General features: G+C 35.0%; 1 protein-coding gene across 3 annotated transcripts in view; it reads right to left on the bottom strand.

The window, feature by feature from the left end:
* The window catches only part of Ss18 (SS18 subunit of BAF chromatin remodeling complex), a 55594-nt gene that overhangs the window by 8847 nt on the left and 28328 nt on the right, over window positions 1–18419 (bottom strand). Inside the window, exons 6-10 of one of the 3 annotated variants that reach the window (XM_070029411.1) lie at window positions 12193–12360; window positions 11497–11601; window positions 8794–8886; window positions 7963–8085; window positions 4697–4830 (exon numbers count right to left, since the gene is read on the bottom strand). In XM_070029411.1, the coding sequence (XP_069885512.1) occupies window positions 4697–4830; window positions 7963–8085; window positions 8794–8886; window positions 11497–11601; window positions 12193–12360 (623 nt within the window). The remainder of the gene's footprint in view (window positions 1–4696; window positions 4831–7962; window positions 8086–8793; window positions 8887–11496; window positions 11602–12192; window positions 12361–18419) is intronic. The other 2 variants (XM_070029413.1, XM_070029410.1) reach the window with 2 other exon arrangements.

The following is an 18419-nucleotide window of genomic DNA, read 5'->3' as shown; positions in this document are numbered from 1 at the left end:
ATAATCATCTCATAGTGTAAAAAAAAAATTAGAGATTGTCAGATTAGGGAGAAAAAAAGCCTAACAATTATTTAAGGCCTACTTGTAAAACAAAACTACTGAAAAGAAGGAAGATCAAACCAATCTAATACCTATATGAAGAAGCTTTATTACAACAAAGTAGATTCCAGAGCAAACATTAGCAAGAATAAAATTTTAATATAGGTAAATGAATAAATGTATCAAGAAATCTTCATAAACTTACTTACCAAAACCCTTCAAAATGTAGTACCAAAATACATAAGCAAATATGGGTCAAATAAAGATGGAAAGGAACAAACATGTACTTATAACCAGAGATCTATTAGCTCTTTCTCAATGATGGCTGAAAATCAGCTAAGACATAGAAGACTTGAACGATACTATTAATCCACTCTAAGTGATCAAGAATATACCCTTATTCCGAACCATAAAATGAGTCATGCTAAAAACAATTCAAGTCATAAGTATGATCTATTAGAACTCTCATGTACTGTTAATAAAAATGTAAGATGGTAATTATTTGGTAATAAAGTTTGACAATTTCTTAAGTGGCACACATACCGACCATATAATCTACTCCTAGGCATTTAGACAGAAAAATGAATAGAGATGTGTATAGAAATCTGTACAAGACTGTTCATAGCACTTTATGTGTGAAAGTTACAGCTGGAAATCCAAATGTGTAAATTGTGAGACAGTCATATAACAGAATACTAGTTAGCAATAAAGACTTATTAATAAATATAATATGAATATAAAATGCACAGAGTGAAAGAAACAAAAATATAGCATACTATACCACTTATTAAAATTCTGGACAGAATTTTGATCTGATAGCAGATCAGTAGGTTATCTAGGGCCAGGATACGGTAAGAGATTTTCAAAGGGCACAATGCTATTTGCTTATTTTGGTTTTGATGATGTTTTTTCAGATGTAAAGTCAAACATATCAAATTATCTATTTAACATGTAGCTTAAGTACATTAAACATCACAAAGCTTTTTTTTAATACTATAAAGAAGGAGAAAGAGTAATACAATAGCAGTAAATAAGTTAAAGATGTGAGGAGAAAAATTGCTTGATATGGAAAAGAAAGAGCATATAGCTCAAAGTGATGGAAACACTGCTAAAGCAGCAACTGCCTGTGCTGTAACATAGAGTTGGGTGGCATGAATGGAGGTGCAAACAAATCAGGTATGTTCTGGTGGGTAAATAGAGGTTTGCTGATTTTCAGTGAGATTGAAGTCACCAAGGGTTTTTGGACAATGAGATGGCATAAGATACTATTCTTATCAGATCATTCTGGGCTTTATGTGGAGAATATTCTCTTGAAGGAAAGGATGAAGTCAGGAAAACAAGAAGAAAGATACTACAGTAGTCCAAAAGAATAGCTGTTGCAATTGTGACTTGGGTAAGAGAAGATTATAGAAACTGGCTAGATATTGGATATATTTTGAAGGAAGACATGATAAGATTCGTTAATCATTTGGATATTTGATTTGAAAAAGAGTCATGGATGACTCCAACTTTTCAGCCTGAGGAACCAGAATATAGGTGCTGGTTACAACACTTAATACAGAAGCATCTTGGTAAGATTTTTCTAATTTTCCTTAAACTACCAATGTGATTAAATAGTATTGAGTACAGTAATCTGCTTTGGTTTTCCACTGTGTCATGCATATTCAAAGATGAGCAAACTACTTTGCCTAAAATGAAGAAAACAGTAGGAGATGTGGGGAGGGGGGGAGTGGGGGAGGGAGAGGAGGGAAGAGATACAGTGTGAGAACAACAAAGAGGAGGAGTTAATACTTGACAATAAATATACTCATTACTTACTCATGTAAAGGTACCCTCTCTGTACAGCATCTTTACGATAAAATTTTAAAAAAACAGTAGGTACTAGTGTTGGAGGGCAAAGATAAGGTAGAAAGATAGATCAATGTGCAGAGACTACTGCACCAGAGTAGCTAACATTATCGTCTAGTACAGAAAGAAGCATGGCTGGCAACTACTAACAACATGAATCTTAATCCACAGTATAGTCCCAAATTCTTGAGAACATGAAAAAGTAGAATAAGTATGATGTAAAAAGACATATATTAAACATGTATACCAAGTGCCAGCCAGTTCAAGACATTTCACCTTGCTTGAAACACTCTACAATGTCAAGATAAATGACATCAAATATGGGCTGCAAGAGTTGCCTCTGAATCTAATCCTAACGTCACTTTCCAGTCTTGACTCTCCTGCCATATCCTTCTGTCTTACTGAACAATATATCTTAATACTAGGCTTTTGTAAGTGCTTTTCTTCCTCAGTAGAATCTCCTTTTCTTTTCCAAGTCTACCTAGCTAATACTCAGGCTTGGAGTCACTAATTCTACATGCAAAAGATTTCAAGGAATGGAACATTTTTTCTATATCTGAGATCGAAGCTTCTTCCATAGATCTTTACCATACTATATCACTGGTTTGCTTGTCTGACCCCATCTAGATTTAAAGTCACAATAGATTTAAAGTCACAAAGGGAAAATCAATGTATCTTTCATTTCCAATATATCCCACTTTTAGCACAGTACTTAGCATCGGTTTATGTGCTGCAAACTTAGTCCATAGTATGACAATGTTAAGAGAAAGTGGAACTTTTAAGAGATCAAGTATAGGTCATAAGAGGTAGAGTTTAGAGAAGGAAGGAAGGAAGAAAGGAAAGAAGGGAGGACGGGAGGGAGGGAAGGAGGAGGGGAACGAATGATAGATTAATGAAAATCTCAGGTTAGTTCTCACAAGAATGGGATGTTATATGGGAGGAGTCTGATACCTCCTTTGAATTCTTCTTGGCCACTATCACACTCTCTGCCATCTGCCAGACACCCTCAACCGACTTAAGGAGCTATCAGCATCATGTACCCAAGTCTCCAGAACTGTAACCTAAATAAAACATCTTAAAAAGTACTCAGCCTCAGGTATTGTTAGAGCAATGTAAAATGGACAAAAATAAGTCATTGTGAATTTGAGGTGAGAACAAAATAATAGAGTGAAAGAGAAGCTAAAGACTTTTAAGAATGAGAAATGAAGATGTGCCAAATAGACCAAGGTAATTGGTCTAAAAGTCTGTCTGGTAGAAAACAGATTACCCAGCATATGTGGAAAAGTAACAAGTGCTTGTTAAAACATGAAAAAAAAAAACTTCTACCTCACACTTTGATTTTATTTTCATTTTATTTTTTTATTTTTGCATAGTTTTTTAAAATATACTGAGCTTACCCCTTCTATTTAAGCCTCTTACATGCTGTGGGTCTGTATGTAAGAAGGAAGAATCAGTAAAAAAAAGAGTTACCGACTTGAGAGAGGGTTGCAGAAGGAATCCCTATACCTCAAACCTTAAGTTACAGCATGTTGTTCCTCACATTAAAGTATCTACACTGGGCTGGGAGCCCTAGTTCCAAACTAAAGACAATTCCATACACTAAGTATCTTAAATGGAGATCAGAATGTCCTCACTGGAAATTCACTAGACAAACCAGAAGTCAACATAAAGATATTACGAAAAAAAATCACTTCCATACTAAGTCATTGTATAAGGAATGCATTATGACATCCATTATACAAAGACTATGGCATAGAGTATAGATTGAATCTGAATCATGTAATGAAAAAAGAAAACTGCATTCAATAGAATATTATCTAAGAATGAGACTTATTTCTACACATTTGAATATATTTGAAATGAGAAAAAATATAACAAGGGAAAAAATCTGAGGTAGTAGACTTCATGGAAGGATGCAACAGAGAGGACACAGTTTGAATTTAAAAGAGACAGGGTATTACAAATGTAAAGGAAAAATAAGTGGAAATGAAGTGGGGAACAATGAAAGCACTGGCATGGACTCCAAATCTCAGTAGGTGGAGACAAAGTCTTGAGCAACAAACATGAGGAAAATTTCTTTTTTTGGTCGGTCCTGGGCTTGAACGCTGGGCTTGGGCACTATCCCTGTGCTCTTCAGCTCAAGGAGAGCACTCTACCGCTTGAGCCACAACATCACTTCCCAGTTTTCTGAGTGGTTTATTAGAGGTAAGAGTCTCACAAACTTTTCTGCCCAGGCTGGCTTTGAACCGTGATCCTCAGATCTCAGCCTCCTGGGTAGCTAGGATTACAGGCGTGAGCCATGGGCGCCCGGCTGGAAAATTTCTTAAATACCTATGAAAATTATGTCTGAGTAAGAGACAGAGCCCAAATGAATGGATCAATGAACAAATGAACGAACATGAGGCAAAGGTGGTATCTTATTTCAAGGTATGTTTTAGAAGACTAAGTATGACTGAACTGTGTTGGCTTTCTAAGTAAGACAACTGAAAGTAGTAATATATTTTTTGTTAAGAAATACACAGTAAGAGTTGGGAACTGGATGTAGTGGGGTACATGTCACTAATCTCAGTACTAGGGAGGAGGGTCACATATCCACCAGTCAACTACAGCCACAGAGTATGATCCTATCACAAAAAAACTAACAAAAATCAAACTAAATACTCCCCCCAAAAAAGAAAAGGAAAGACAAGAGAAGGGAAATGTGAGCTTTCAAGTATAAGCTAGTTAAGAGAGAAGAGGAAATAAACAAAATAAAAGGAACAGTATACAAACAATGTGGCAGTTTTACAGCTGGTCTAATATAGCTTACCTGGTCATACCCATAAGGCCTCTGCTGGGGTGGCTGGGGTGGTCCAGGCTGTGTTGGTCTGTATCCCCCATACTGTTGACCTTGTCCCTGTGGATAGGTAGGATACTGAGGACCTGGACCACCCTGGGAAGGACCTGTAAGATAATAAACATAAGCAAAAGCCCAGGAATAAATAGAAGCAGTCTATGAAGATGACAAAGGGTATTAAACTAGCTCAAGGCTAATCTAGACTTCTATCCCAAAACAAGCCAGGCATGGTAGTGTGTACCTACTATCTTAGGTACAGGGGAAAAATAGGAGGATCATAGTATAAAGCCCAATTTGTTAGAAATGTAAGAGTCTATCCAAGAAATAGCTGAAGCAAAAAAAGAGGCTGAGGGTGTGGCTCAAGTGGTAGAGCAGCTGCCTAGCATATTCAAAGTCCTGAGTTCAAAAAGAATTAATGCCAGGAAGCCAATGGCTCAAGCCTGTGATCTTAGTTATTCAGGAGACTGAAATCTGAGGTTCATGGTTCACCATCTGACCAGGCAGGAAAACTCATGAGACTATCTGCAAAAAAAAAAAAAAAAAAAAAAAAAGCCAGAAGTAGAACTCTGGCTCAAGTGGTAGAGCACTAACCTTGAGTGAAATGGCTAAAGGAAAGGGCCAAATTCCAAATTCAAGCTCCATACTGAGACCAAATAAGAATAATTTGTTAAAAAGGTAATATTTGGGATTACTACTATGTTAATCCTAGTTATTTCTAAATTTATACATCAAAATGTATTAAAAGAAACAAACAACAACAACAAAAAAAAAAAACAGGTATCACTGACTCTTGCCTATCCTAGCTTTCCAGAAGGTTAAACTGATAATCAAGGCTCAAAGGCAGCCCAGGAAAAGACAAATCCAAGATACTCTTATTGCAAATTGATTAATCAGCAAAAAGCTGAACATGAGGTATGGCTTTAGTAGTGGAGAACAAGCTATGAGCCAGAAAGCCAAGCAAAAGCACAAGGCCTAGAATTCAAGCCCTAATCACAGCACACAAAAAAAGTGCAAGAAAGATAGAAGGCAATTACAAATCAGGTAAACTCCATGATGATACCAAATTAACCTATATGTGTCTATTGAAGAATTAATCAGTGCAAACAAGAGGCAAAAAATAAATCAAGAGGCAGATCTAAGAATACTAAAATAATGTCTTTTTTTGGGGGGGGGTGGGGGAGTGTCCAGTCATGGGGCCTGAACTCTGGGCGTGGGTGCTGTCCCTCAGCTCTTCAGCTCAAGGCTAGCACTCTACCACTTGTGCCACAGTGCCACTTCTGGCTTTTTTTTTTTTTTTTTTTTTTTGCTTATGGGTGCTGAGGAATTGAACCCAGGCCTCATGCATGCAAGGCAAGCGCTCTACCACTGAGCTACCTTCTCAGCCCCCACTAAAATAATTTCTGAATAAAATTTGGACAATAGTATTTATAATTCTATCACTCTAAACCTACATTTGTAAGTGCCAAAACAATCACAAGGACCACATGACTATACTTTGAATCAACAAATTTATTGTCACAGTATTTTAATATTAAAAACTATTAAGACTTGAAAAGCCATAGGTTGCATATGAAAAAGCTTGATGGGAAAGTTACACTATAAGAATTAATCACCTTCACTCACCTTCAAGTTCTAGAGATGTGAGAGTTTAGTTTCGTATGTGAAACAAATATATCTGTTTCACAAACAGCACAATTATCTATTGTAAAGAAAGCGCTCTAAGGCCTAAGCTCAAGGCTTTGGAACTTCAATGCTTTCCTCTGAAGCCATTCAAAACCTCACATAAAAACAAGTGATTGTATAGAAAAGTAGAACAAAAAAATTCAATCTCAAATAAATTCCATCACTGATTATTTAATAAAATTCTCAATTCTGTAGTCTCAATTGGAGCCTATGAATAAGCAAAATGAGGGGCTGGGAAGGTGACTCAGTGATAGAGTGCTTGCCTTGCATGCCTGAGGCCCACATAAGCAAAAAGAAAAAAGCCTGAAGTGGCGCTATGGCTCAAGTGGTAGAGCACTAGCCTTGAGCTGAAGAGCTGAGGGACAGCGCCTAGGCCCAGAGTTCAGGCTCCATGACCAGACCCCCCCCAAAAAAATTTAAAAAAATAAGAAAAATAAAATAAAATGAATAAGCAAAATGGGAATTTTTCCATGAGAATTCCTGATGTACTGTAAAGCAGCTTTAACTATTTTTTAAGTTAATCAAGTTACTATTTAGATACATCTGCTTTCACATAAATTCACAAAAATCAGAATTGTATTTACTCAAAGTACAAATGCTAATTAGTCATGAAAGGAAAATATCATTTGGGAAGGACAGGAAATTTCCTTTATGAACTATTTCTAAAGTCAATCAGGGAACACACCCCCACTTAGGATCTGATTTTCAATATCTCCAAAGTTTCAATGTGCATATTGAATGGTAAGAAATGGCCAGTCTCATCTTGGATTCTTATTTTCATAGGTAGAAAGAGATGGTCATAGTAATAGAAGAAAATCAATAAAAAAAAGAATAAGACATTACTCCCGTGAAAAGGAACCAAATTAACCAAGAAATGGTTCCTACTTCTACAGCATTTGAACCTTATTTTCCTGTATCTAAATGGTGATAGTAGCCTAAAACTTAAGAGGGAGAAATAACAGGCCCTCATTCTTTCCTCCCATTCTAATAAAGAAGTATATATAATGAAATTTCTAGGTAGATATTTTGTTTTCTGTTTAGTGCTAGGTGATCAAGGACTTGTACAAGCTATAAGCAGTATCTATAAATACACATCTGTGAATTTTTTTAGCCAGTGACAAAAATCTTCCTTACGCATTTTAATATATCTCGTTTCATTTGTACTAAATATTTTTTGTAGTAACAACCATTTGTTTTTAGAAACAAATTCCCTAACCAAATTATAAACATATGCTGAATAATCACCCAGTCCTCAGTTTTTAAGCACATACAAAGCTAGGCTGGTCATGAATATCAAGTATGTTTGAGAATACATTTTTTCTTACCTAAATGACTGTACACCTTACCTTTGGTCAATGAAGCATCTCTTGTTTGTGGTTCTTTGTAACTGAACCACTAGCTTATCTAAAAACACTATTTTAAACAAATATTCTAATACTAAACTGTGTGACACTATGATATTCCAAAAACTTATAAAACAGATGTCAAATATTTATTTCCACATTCCTAAACAGTAATCAGGACTTCTTTGGTAGACAACTAAAACATACTATTACCATAGCCCTGTTGTTGTCCTGGGTAACCCTGCTGCCCAGGATACTGCTGCTGCTGGGGTGGGTATCCTTGTTGTGGAGGTGGTCCTTGGTAAGCATCTTGTTGCTGGCCATATTGTGAATTTCCTACAGGATAAATGGAGAAGATTGGGGGGAAAAGAACCACTGAGAAGTATGCTTAATTAACTTTTTCTTCCCTCTAAGATGCACAGCCAACAACACAAGAACAAAATGAAATGCCATATTGATTTTTAAAAGTTAACAAAACAAAGAAAAAACTCAAACCAAACAGAAGGATTTCGGCCAAACAAACTGCAGTTAAAGCCAATTGTGCAAGGTTGAACTGCAGCATTTTCAGCGTCTCTGCCATACGAGCATTACATTTACTGGAACATCACAGTCATAAGATCATGACTATGCTAAATAAAATAAAAAAGACAAAATTAAAGACAGCTACAAGAGCACACACTAGCTACACAAGATCAGCAAGCTGTTTCCTAAAGGCACTGTACTTTTATGTAAAATTATACATATGTAAACACACAAAGAGGAAAAAATTGGATTGGTAGATCTGTGTTCAAATAGAAAATGTCCACTAAGGAAAAAACTTATTTTTAAATGTTTTAGTCTTTTTATTATTGTTAGAAATGGCAAGTCATGGTTATACATTTTAAATATTTGTAAGGAAATTATTGTGATTGTTTTGGGCTTTCAAGACAGCCAGCAACTAGTACTCTACAAGAGCTCTGATTGGGTAGAAATTGTCTTATGCAAGAACTGTCATTCCTGTAGAAGGGGATATATATGTGTGTGTGTGTGAAGGTATATAGATACCTCCTTCGTAGTAATGTTGTGAGGAATCCTCATAAGGCCTATCGTAGCCTTGTTCAGGATACGACGGTTGCTGATAACCGTAATCATTATGACCTACATCAATTCGACAAGAGACAGGAAGAAACGTTAATGGCCACTGAGTGAAAACCCTAAAATATTTAAACTTTCAGATAAAACTGAAAAAAAGAAAATGGAAATACATAAAAATAAGTTTGATTGCATTAACTGTTTACCAATGTGATTGTTTTCATAGAAATAACGTGCAAATTTTTTAAGAGCAAAAGGCAGTTTTAAAAATATTACACTTATTCTCTTAACTATCCCCATTGAGGAGAAAAAAAATTATCTTCTATTTAAAAAACAAGAATGAAAGCATTAAAGTCTTTCACATGTAAATAAATTAGAATGAAGTAATTATCATATTTTGTGAAACACCTGTTTTCCTGGTCTCCAATTCCACAGCATATGCTAAAATCAAAGCAAAATATAAAAGAGGACTGCAAATTTTTTTCCCCTGAAAAAAACTGACACAAATTTTTCACTCTAATATTTCTTACATAAAGGATAAGTAACTCAAAGTACTTTCAGATGCAAAAGAATATGTTGTCATTTTAGAAGTCCTTAGAAAATATTTATAGAATACCATAAACTATACACTTTCCCAAAAATAATATTGTGTTGACTGATGAGTACACTTTTAGTTTTATGACATAATATTCTTCATCCATAAGGTAGTTAGATCTGTCCTCATCCTTCTAAGTTTCAATGTAAGAAAAACCTTTCAAATTGCTATAAAACCTAAGTTTTACAAGAATTCCTAATTAGGGACAAAGGAATGCAGTTGCAAATAAATGTATTTAATGCCCTAGTATTTGAATATTCCCAAACTACTCTATCAATATATGTACATCAAAAGTTGGCAAGGTATGGTCTGTAGTCTTTAGCCATGTTTATAGCTTCGTTAGCATACAGTCAGTCATACCCATTTTTAAAGTACTGTCTACAGCTTACTCTATAATAGAGTTCATTAGTTGAGAAGAAGACTACAGGTACTACCGGGCCCTTTACAGAAGTTTGCCAACTCCTCATCCATGCATTTATTAGCATAAAAATCTAGAGCAAAAAGTCCAAGGTTATTAAGAAAAAATTGTTGATATAAACAGAACACTGTATTTATATATCAGGAATTTATATATCTATGTAAAAATGATACTATTTGAATAAAAAAATTAAAAAATTAAAAAACAAACTAATAACTTTAAAGTTTTGCATTTACAAAATAATATCTAATTTGAATAGAAAGATCACATCTGTAACAAGACAAATTTCACATTTCAGAACAAAGGTCAAATTCAATCCTATTACTTAAAATATATTTTTTTAAGTTAAGCGAAATAACATTTGACATTTCTTAATATATACACTGTAATCACATAGGTTTCACACTTTTTCAAAATACTTATAGTCTACTATCAGCTTACTATGTATTGCTAAATTAAAAACATGTTAATACTTTGTCTAAAGAAGAAAAAAGAAAACATATCCTGAATAATTTAAGGCAAAAAAGTCTGAGATCAAACAATGTTATATCATTCTGGCCAGAATTATACTCTCACTAGTAAACATTTATTGTATGCAAAATACAACAGGTATTTGCTCTGCCTATAGAGTCGGTTTCTTCACTAAAAAGTGTTTCTGAGCACCCACATACTCTATTATGCTTTATGTGCTAGAGAAATAAGACAGGTGAAATGATTTCTCAAACACACCAAATTTATCTTGTTGCTGGCTTCCATTAACTTCTAGTCAATGATTCCTAACCCACTAGCTTTAATAAGTCTCTTAGTTTCTTTGTTGAGTAATTTAGATTAAAATCATGATAGGAGCTTACTAAACAATAAACTTTTTGGCAAATCTTTGCATACCTGTCAGTTTTTTCCCATTTTCTAAGTTTGGGTAACTTTTCTTCAACATAGTATTTTCAAACAAAAAACTGGAAGAACTGTACAGGGAAAAACCTACACATACTTAGATTCTTACTATTCAGATTCTCTTAAAGGGCAATACTTCTTCCACTATCAGTTACTCACAATCTACCTTCCCATTTGAGAAAAAACAAAGCTACTATATTAAATAACTAAAAATCTACTTCCCAAATGCCTTGCTTATTGTATATATAGCTACATAATATATACAATTTGTCTTCCTTCACGTTCTCAACTGTAAGTACTAATGTATATAGGTAATAGTTCTCTGAGAAGGATGCAACATAAAAATGATAAAACTTGGGGAAAATTTTCAAGAAATATAATCTCTGTATACCTACACAATACAAAAAAAGTAAATCAATGGGTGAACTTTACAGTAGGTGACTATCTCCATAAAACATTAAAAAATGAAATCAATCAGTAATATTTGCTTTGGTTCAAATAAATAATCCCAAATGTAAAAAGGATCACAATTCACATAAAAAAGGATTCCAAAGACAGACTGATTGCTGATGGTACTAATGAAATAGCTACATAAAATATACTATGAAATATATTATCAACTAATGGTATTATTTAGATAACTTAAGTGTTTCTAAATGTAGAAGAAACAAATTAAGAGTTTCTCCATCCTCACTAAAGTGTTGTGATTCACTTTCTAAATTAATACGGGGTAGAGGTAGAAAATGGGAAGGGTAGTATTAGGAGAGATTACCATCAGGGTAATACTGCTGGTTCATGCCTTCTGGAGGACCTTGTCCACCATGACTGTATTGGTCCCCATAATAGTCTTCCTGGCCTGAGTACTGCTGTGGTGGGCCTGAAAAACCACAACCAGTCAAGATATAAATAATCTGTTCTCTATGTCATCAAAGGTTTGTTTCTAAACGGATGTTATGAGAGCTTATTTCTCAGCTACAGATTCCCCTCTAAAGCCTTGGCATTTCTGAAACTTTAAATTATTCATCACACACATATATACACACACATACACACACAAAACCACCATACATGCAGTTTCTCACACACTAACTAAAATAAATGTTAAGACCATACATGTAATAGCAAACAATACTAACTCAGAAAACGACATGAATTTCTAAAACAAGAGGCTCAACCTGGTAGAAAATTAATTTCCTTTTTTTGTTTTTTACTTTGAAGCCACTTTTTCCTAGAAAATAACAGATAAAAACAAGCCATATCAGGAAGTTCTTTATCTATTTCATGACTCTTTAGAACTACAATACATGTAATCTTTTCTTATTTTTTTGAGGGGGGGAGTAGGAGAGAAAGAGGAATCAAAAAACAAAATAAATCCTAGTTTTGCTTAGATAAAAAGTTCATTAGAATTTAAAGCTTTTCAAATACCATTATGTACATGAAGCAGGAAATTTTCCCCGCGGACTCTTACCCTGTTGAGGTGGTCTATAGGGAGGAATCTGTCTCTGACCCATCATGTGATTGCCTTGGTTAACCTGACCCATCATTCCCATGGGTGGCTGCTGTCCTTGGTAATGCTGCCCTCCTCCCTGTGGCATATTGTACTGCTGAGAAGGAGGCTGCTGATGCATCATTGGACCTAAAAATAGATATAGCATTGTGCAGATAAGTTTGTGGCATGTTATTTCAGTATTTTAAGAGACATACAAGGTTTTCTCATAATTTAAAACACAAAATATATAATTAATCATACAAACTCACTTCAAATTAAGTCTTAAAACAAAGACCACAAGTCTAAAATAATCTGTTAACAAATAAAACAACCAGTGTATGGTAGCTGACCTGAAATCTATTAGAAGAGTATTCTAGGCTGTTGTTTTGTTAAAAGAGTTGACAAATGGAAAGAGGAAGAGTAAAAGAATATGATCAAAATATTCAATGTATATTTGTAAAAATGGAACTAGGAAAATTGACAGGCTAGGTGCAGCTGGGGAAAATTAAGGGGGAGAATGAGGAAAGGACTGACAATGACCAATTTTTTTTTTTTTTTTTTGGGTCCGGTCATGGGACCTGAACTCTCGGCCTGGGCGCTGTCCCTCAGCTCTTCAGCTCAAGGCTAGCACTCTACCACTTGAGCCATAGCACCACTTCCGGCTTTTTTCTTTTTGCTTATGTGGTGCTAAGGAATCGAACCCAGGGCCTCATGCATGCAAGGCAAACACTCTACCACTGAGCCACCTTCCCAGCCCCAATGACCAATTTTGTAATCGTAAATTGACATGTAGAATTGAAATCCCTTTGTACAAATACTTTTTTTTAATTGTGAAAATACTGTACAGAGGGGTTACAATTACATGGGCAAGATAATGAGTACATTTCTTATCAAGCATTGTAGCCTCCTCCTTTGTTTCCCCCTCCCATCTCCCCTCTCCTCCCACCAAAGTTATAAAGTTCACTTTTTGACATAACATCTTATACATCTCATTGCAATGGGTCTACATGTATCCCTATTTAAACAATTGGTTTTTTTCCCTTCCCCTCTACAAAGCATACTAACATCAAATACAGTCAAAATAGAGGTTATACCGTGGTGGAGGGACATATGAAGCAACAAAGAAATCATCTTATAAATATGTTAGAAACAATAATAATAAAAAACATTTGAACCTTATCTTGGTCAAATACTTTTTAAAAGCAAAAAAAAAACCCACAAAAACCAAAAAACCCAACCATGAATATATTTTTGATGTACTATGTAATATTTACCTACATAGATAAATTTGTTTTCTTAAAACAAAACATCAAACTAATTACCCTTCAGCTACATGCCCAAAAGACAATCAAAGTAAATTTTGCAAGTTACACAGCCAAAACAAAGAAAAGAAATAAAGAAACTAAACTTCTGGATTTCTGTTGTATTCTACATTCAATAGCTTTATTCAATAATGTGAAAGTAGGGAAATTGCTTTATATTTATATTTATATATTATATATATAATATATATTATAAACATATTCATATATTTACAATCAGATCAGTGCAATCTCATAAATCAGTACAATCTCATAAATTTTAATTGCACAAAAATTTGAAGTCTTCTTTCCCTCTTCCAAATCTCTTATAAGTTTTATAAACCAAAAAGGTTTCTTGAATCAAAAAGCTAAAACACTTCTTAATTTATTAAACTCTGTCTTGCTGCCTCATTTCCACTCCACTCCCACCTCAAAACACCAGGGCAAAGGACTGCAAAAGCTGTAAGTTCAGAATTAGAACTGCACAATTTCTAGAGTAACACCAGGGTTGTGTTGTTAAATTACCATTGCTAAAGTATCAAGAACAGTGAAATTACATCATATAAAGCAATCAATACTAGCTTCACAGTATAAGCAGTTCCTTGAAGGCTCACTGGGCCTTATGGCGTAGGGACCTCACTTTTCAAACATTATACCCATTTCTTTCTCAAAAATGCACAGGAGTCATTGCTGACTCCTGCTGACATAGCTGTGTAGTTCTCCTTTACAAACGTGGAGAGATTTTCAGATGAATGCAAAAAAAACAAAGATTAGGGAGCCTAGAAAAATTTTACAGGCAAATTACTTAGGTGGACCAAAAGCCCATTGTTTAATTATTTAAAGAAATAGTTAAGCCATGCACTAGTGGCTCATGCCTGTAATCCTAGCTACCCAGGAAGCTGATATGGAGGATCACAGTTCAAAGCCAGCCCGGGAAGAAACCCCCCGCCCCCCAGACTTTTATCTCCAATTAACAACTCAAACATGGAAGTGGTGCTGTGGCTCAAGGGCAGAGCACCAGCCTTGAACACAAAGAGGCTCAGGGACAGCACCTAGGCCCTGAATTCAAGACCCACAATAAAATAAAAAAGGAAAGGGAAGGGGAAGGGGAAGGAAGGGGAAGGGGAAGGGGAAGGGGAAGGGGAAGGGGAAGGGAAAAGGAGGAGAGGAGGAAAGGGAGGAGAGAGGGAAGGAAGAGTTCAAGCCCCACGACTGACAAAAAAAGTTACACTGGGGCTTTTCTCTCAATAAGGAAAAACATTCTTAACAGCAGGGACAAGGAGCCTCAGAGTGAAGAGAATGATAAATGTACACTTAAGCTGCCAGGTACCTGGTTTTACCTTACTTTCTTAAAAATTCCACTATCAGAAGAAGAATTTCAACTTTAGGTTTTTAGGCAAGGAATCCCAAGATGAAGATTATACAGCTAATAGATATCAGTTGGAAGAAGACAAACCCTCAGCTTGATTTCACAGCATAAGCCTGTGCTACGAGGCTTTCCTCAAAAAATAAGATATCCCAAAGTCCACAGCTCAAAAGCAAAGTCTGTCATTAAAAAGTTCTAAAAACCTAAGGAGTTTAATTAAACACAATTTTAATATTTTACATACAAATATAGTATTGAACACAAACATCCATAATTTTTTTTTTTTTTTGGTCGGTCGTGGGGCTTGAACTCTGGGCTTGGGCGCTGTCCCTCTGCTCTTCAGCTCAAGGCGAGCGCTCTACCACTTGAGCTACAGCGCCACTTCCATAAACATCCATAATTTTAATAGAAAAACTGAGCATTATTTATTCTCTAGCATTACTAAAGAACTCTTGTCTTAACTAAAGGCAGTAATACCACTAAAGCACACTCTAGGTACATGAACCAAAATTAAAAAGGAAAACCATAACAGCCAGGGAGAAGGGGACAAAAAGATACACAACAAAATTCTAAATATTACTCTACGAGAAAAGTATTTCTAGTTTAGGCCCTAGACAGACGGACCATGCCATTTGTGCTTTATCTTTGGGGACTGTCAGCAGTTCTGATCCCAAAGAGCTCAATTACCATCTACTCTTCTTTTATTCTCCATCATTTCCCTCCCTCTGAGGACCCCAAATCAGTCAGGATCCAGTCTAAAACCAAAGAGAATCGAACAAGCTAGCATAACTGAAACAAAGCACTTTCCATGGTTTACTTAAACATTATCCATTGAAGTTATACTTCAACTCTGGCTGTATATTACTTTCTCCCTGATTAGAAAATACACTACACTGGCAATGTGTGAGCACTACCTTTTGAGACAACAATGGAATATAGTGCCAAATCTCAAAATGCATCCCGCATCCCCAAAATAAGTTCTACCAACATGTACAGAGTCAAGTAGGGTTACAAAAGGAATGTATTAGAAACAAACATTGTCTATAAATAATATGACATCATACATTACTATGGGTAAGAGATAGTCCTTATACATAAATTTTGTTAGATACCCTATGAATTGTGAATATATATATATATATATATATATATATATATATATACACACACACAAAGATTCTACAATGCCTTAACTACTTAGAATATATATTTTTGCAAGTATCTTGAAAGGAGACAAAACAAATACTCACCATCACCACACTTACTTCATTTTAAGATTTATATTTTATTACTCTATAGTAATAATGCCTTATCTCAAACATGTAAACCATTCTTAAATTAGTGTATTTCATATTTCTGGAATCCCTTATTTCAATGTGAAAATTAATACTTAGTTTAAACTTAAATTAGTAGTCAAAAAGAAGGATTTTCTAACAAAGTGAAGTCAGGAATAAAATTGTAGTAGTTACGTAGCAAACCGTAGGCTAGGAGCCACAGTAACAAACAGATGTGGCAGGCCCTACTCCCAGTTAGGTAAGTTATGATTAGATAGACAAAAAGAAGAGCTTATGGATACCATGCTCCTTAATCTGTGAACAAGTATGAATGATGTAATTTCAAGTGACAAAGATACATCTTCAGATGCAAAACAGTACATTAAAAACTCCCCAAGCCAGGCGTCAGTGGCTCACGCCTGTAATCCTAGCTACTCAGGAAGCTGAGATCTGAGAATTGCAGTTCAAAGCCAGCCTGGGCAGGAAGAGTCTGTGAGACTCTTATCTCCATTAAACCACTAGAAACCCTGAAGCGGTAGAGCACTCACCTTGAGCTGCAGAGCTTAGGGGCAGCACCTAAGTCCATAGTTCAAGCCCCACAACCGAAGGGAAAAAAAAGAAACTCCCTGAATTATATCAATAATCTAAGAATTATCACTAAGTAATATAGTTTAAAAACAATAGCTAATATTTAATGACCACTTATTACAAGCCAAGTACTAAGCTACAGCTTTACAAGCATCCCAAATCTTATCAACCAGGCAGTGTTATCAAGTTCATTTACAATCAGTCAAATGACAAACAGTCATTTAAAATAAAAAGGACTCTTTACATAACTAAATTTTACATCTGTCCACATAAATAATAGTTCAGAGTTCAATGTTTGGATGGAATATCAAGGACAAAACAGGACCCAAATGACCAAAAAAAACCCAAAAACACAAAAAAGAGCATTATCTCAGCTCAGGAAATCACTGCAACTAAGCACAAACTTAGCTGAATTAGTAAGTTACCAATGAAACAGAAATCATGAAAAATTTTAGCTAGTAGAAAAAACAGCTCACAAAGATACAAACTTTTTATAGCATATTTCTGAGAAATTCTTGAGTCTTAAATGGAATAAAAGCATAACTATCAATAAGGCTTATTATCATTTGTTTAGTCATAGAGAACAGCTTTTAAGGTATCTAATCATATTAACCATTTGTTATAAGTTGTGATTCTCAACTTAAGTGATGTTCCCCCAAGGACATTTAGCAAAATCTAGACATTTTTGGTTGGGAGGACTATTGCCACCTAGTGGGTAAAGGACAAAAATGCACTAAACATTCCATAATGCACTGGACAGTCACCACCACAACTGATAATCTACTCAAAAACATCAAAGGTGCTGTGTTAAGAAACATCCTGGAATTTTAAGGGCATAATTTTAATCTATAGGCATCTTAAAAGACTAGTGTAGGAACCAGATTATGCATCTTACTTCCTAGTCAGAAATAGAAAACAAATGTGATAAATAAATAAAATTTATATATAGTAGCATTGCTTAGGTAAGTAACTCCTCTTAATTTTTCATTATTATATATTGTTATATATAACACTACATTTATAATACCATATGTAGTACTATACTATGTAGTAATAACTCAAAAATAAGGTCACTGGAAAACATCTGTTGTTTAATAAACTTCTAAAGCTCCAGATTAATGTGACACAAGTGACAATCTGTTGTGAACAATCCTATCTTATACAAGCAGACAGCCATGGAGACAATTAAATTAGAAAATCTAGCTCTGTCTACTAAATGAACTAGTTTGGAAGCTGACAAATTATCCAAAAGAGCTTATCTTGCCCAGGAAAATTCTGAAGGAATGAACTATAAGTAAGCATGACTTGAGATATTTGTTCAAATGCAGTTTGTAAAACATTTACCTACAATATCACCTACCAATTACACACCTGGGTATATATCCAGAAAAATTAAAAATTATGTCCAGCTTTAAAAAAATGGGTATGTGTATGGCTATCCATAACACCTTTATTTGTAAAATCCAAAAAGTTGGGAGGCAGAGACAGAAAGTTTGTACTTTGAAGTCAACCAGCGAATAAAGATGGTGAGACTCTATCTCAAAGAACAAACAAGCACGATGGTTTTCACGTATAATCCTAGTTACAAAATAAGTGGAGAGAGGGAGACTGCAATTCGAGGCTGGCTTTGGTGAAAAGTGCAAGACTCTATGAACAAAAGCAAAAAGGGGACATAGC

The sequence above is a fragment of the Dipodomys merriami genome, unplaced genomic scaffold (genome assembly GCF_024711535.1).
Source record: "Dipodomys merriami isolate MVZ:Mamm:240054 unplaced genomic scaffold, mDipMer1.0.p SCAF_2, whole genome shotgun sequence".
NCBI classification, from domain to species: domain Eukaryota; kingdom Metazoa; phylum Chordata; class Mammalia; order Rodentia; family Heteromyidae; genus Dipodomys; species Dipodomys merriami.
The sequence above is the reverse complement of the archived record's forward strand: the minus strand, read 5'-3'. Positions and strand labels throughout refer to the sequence as shown.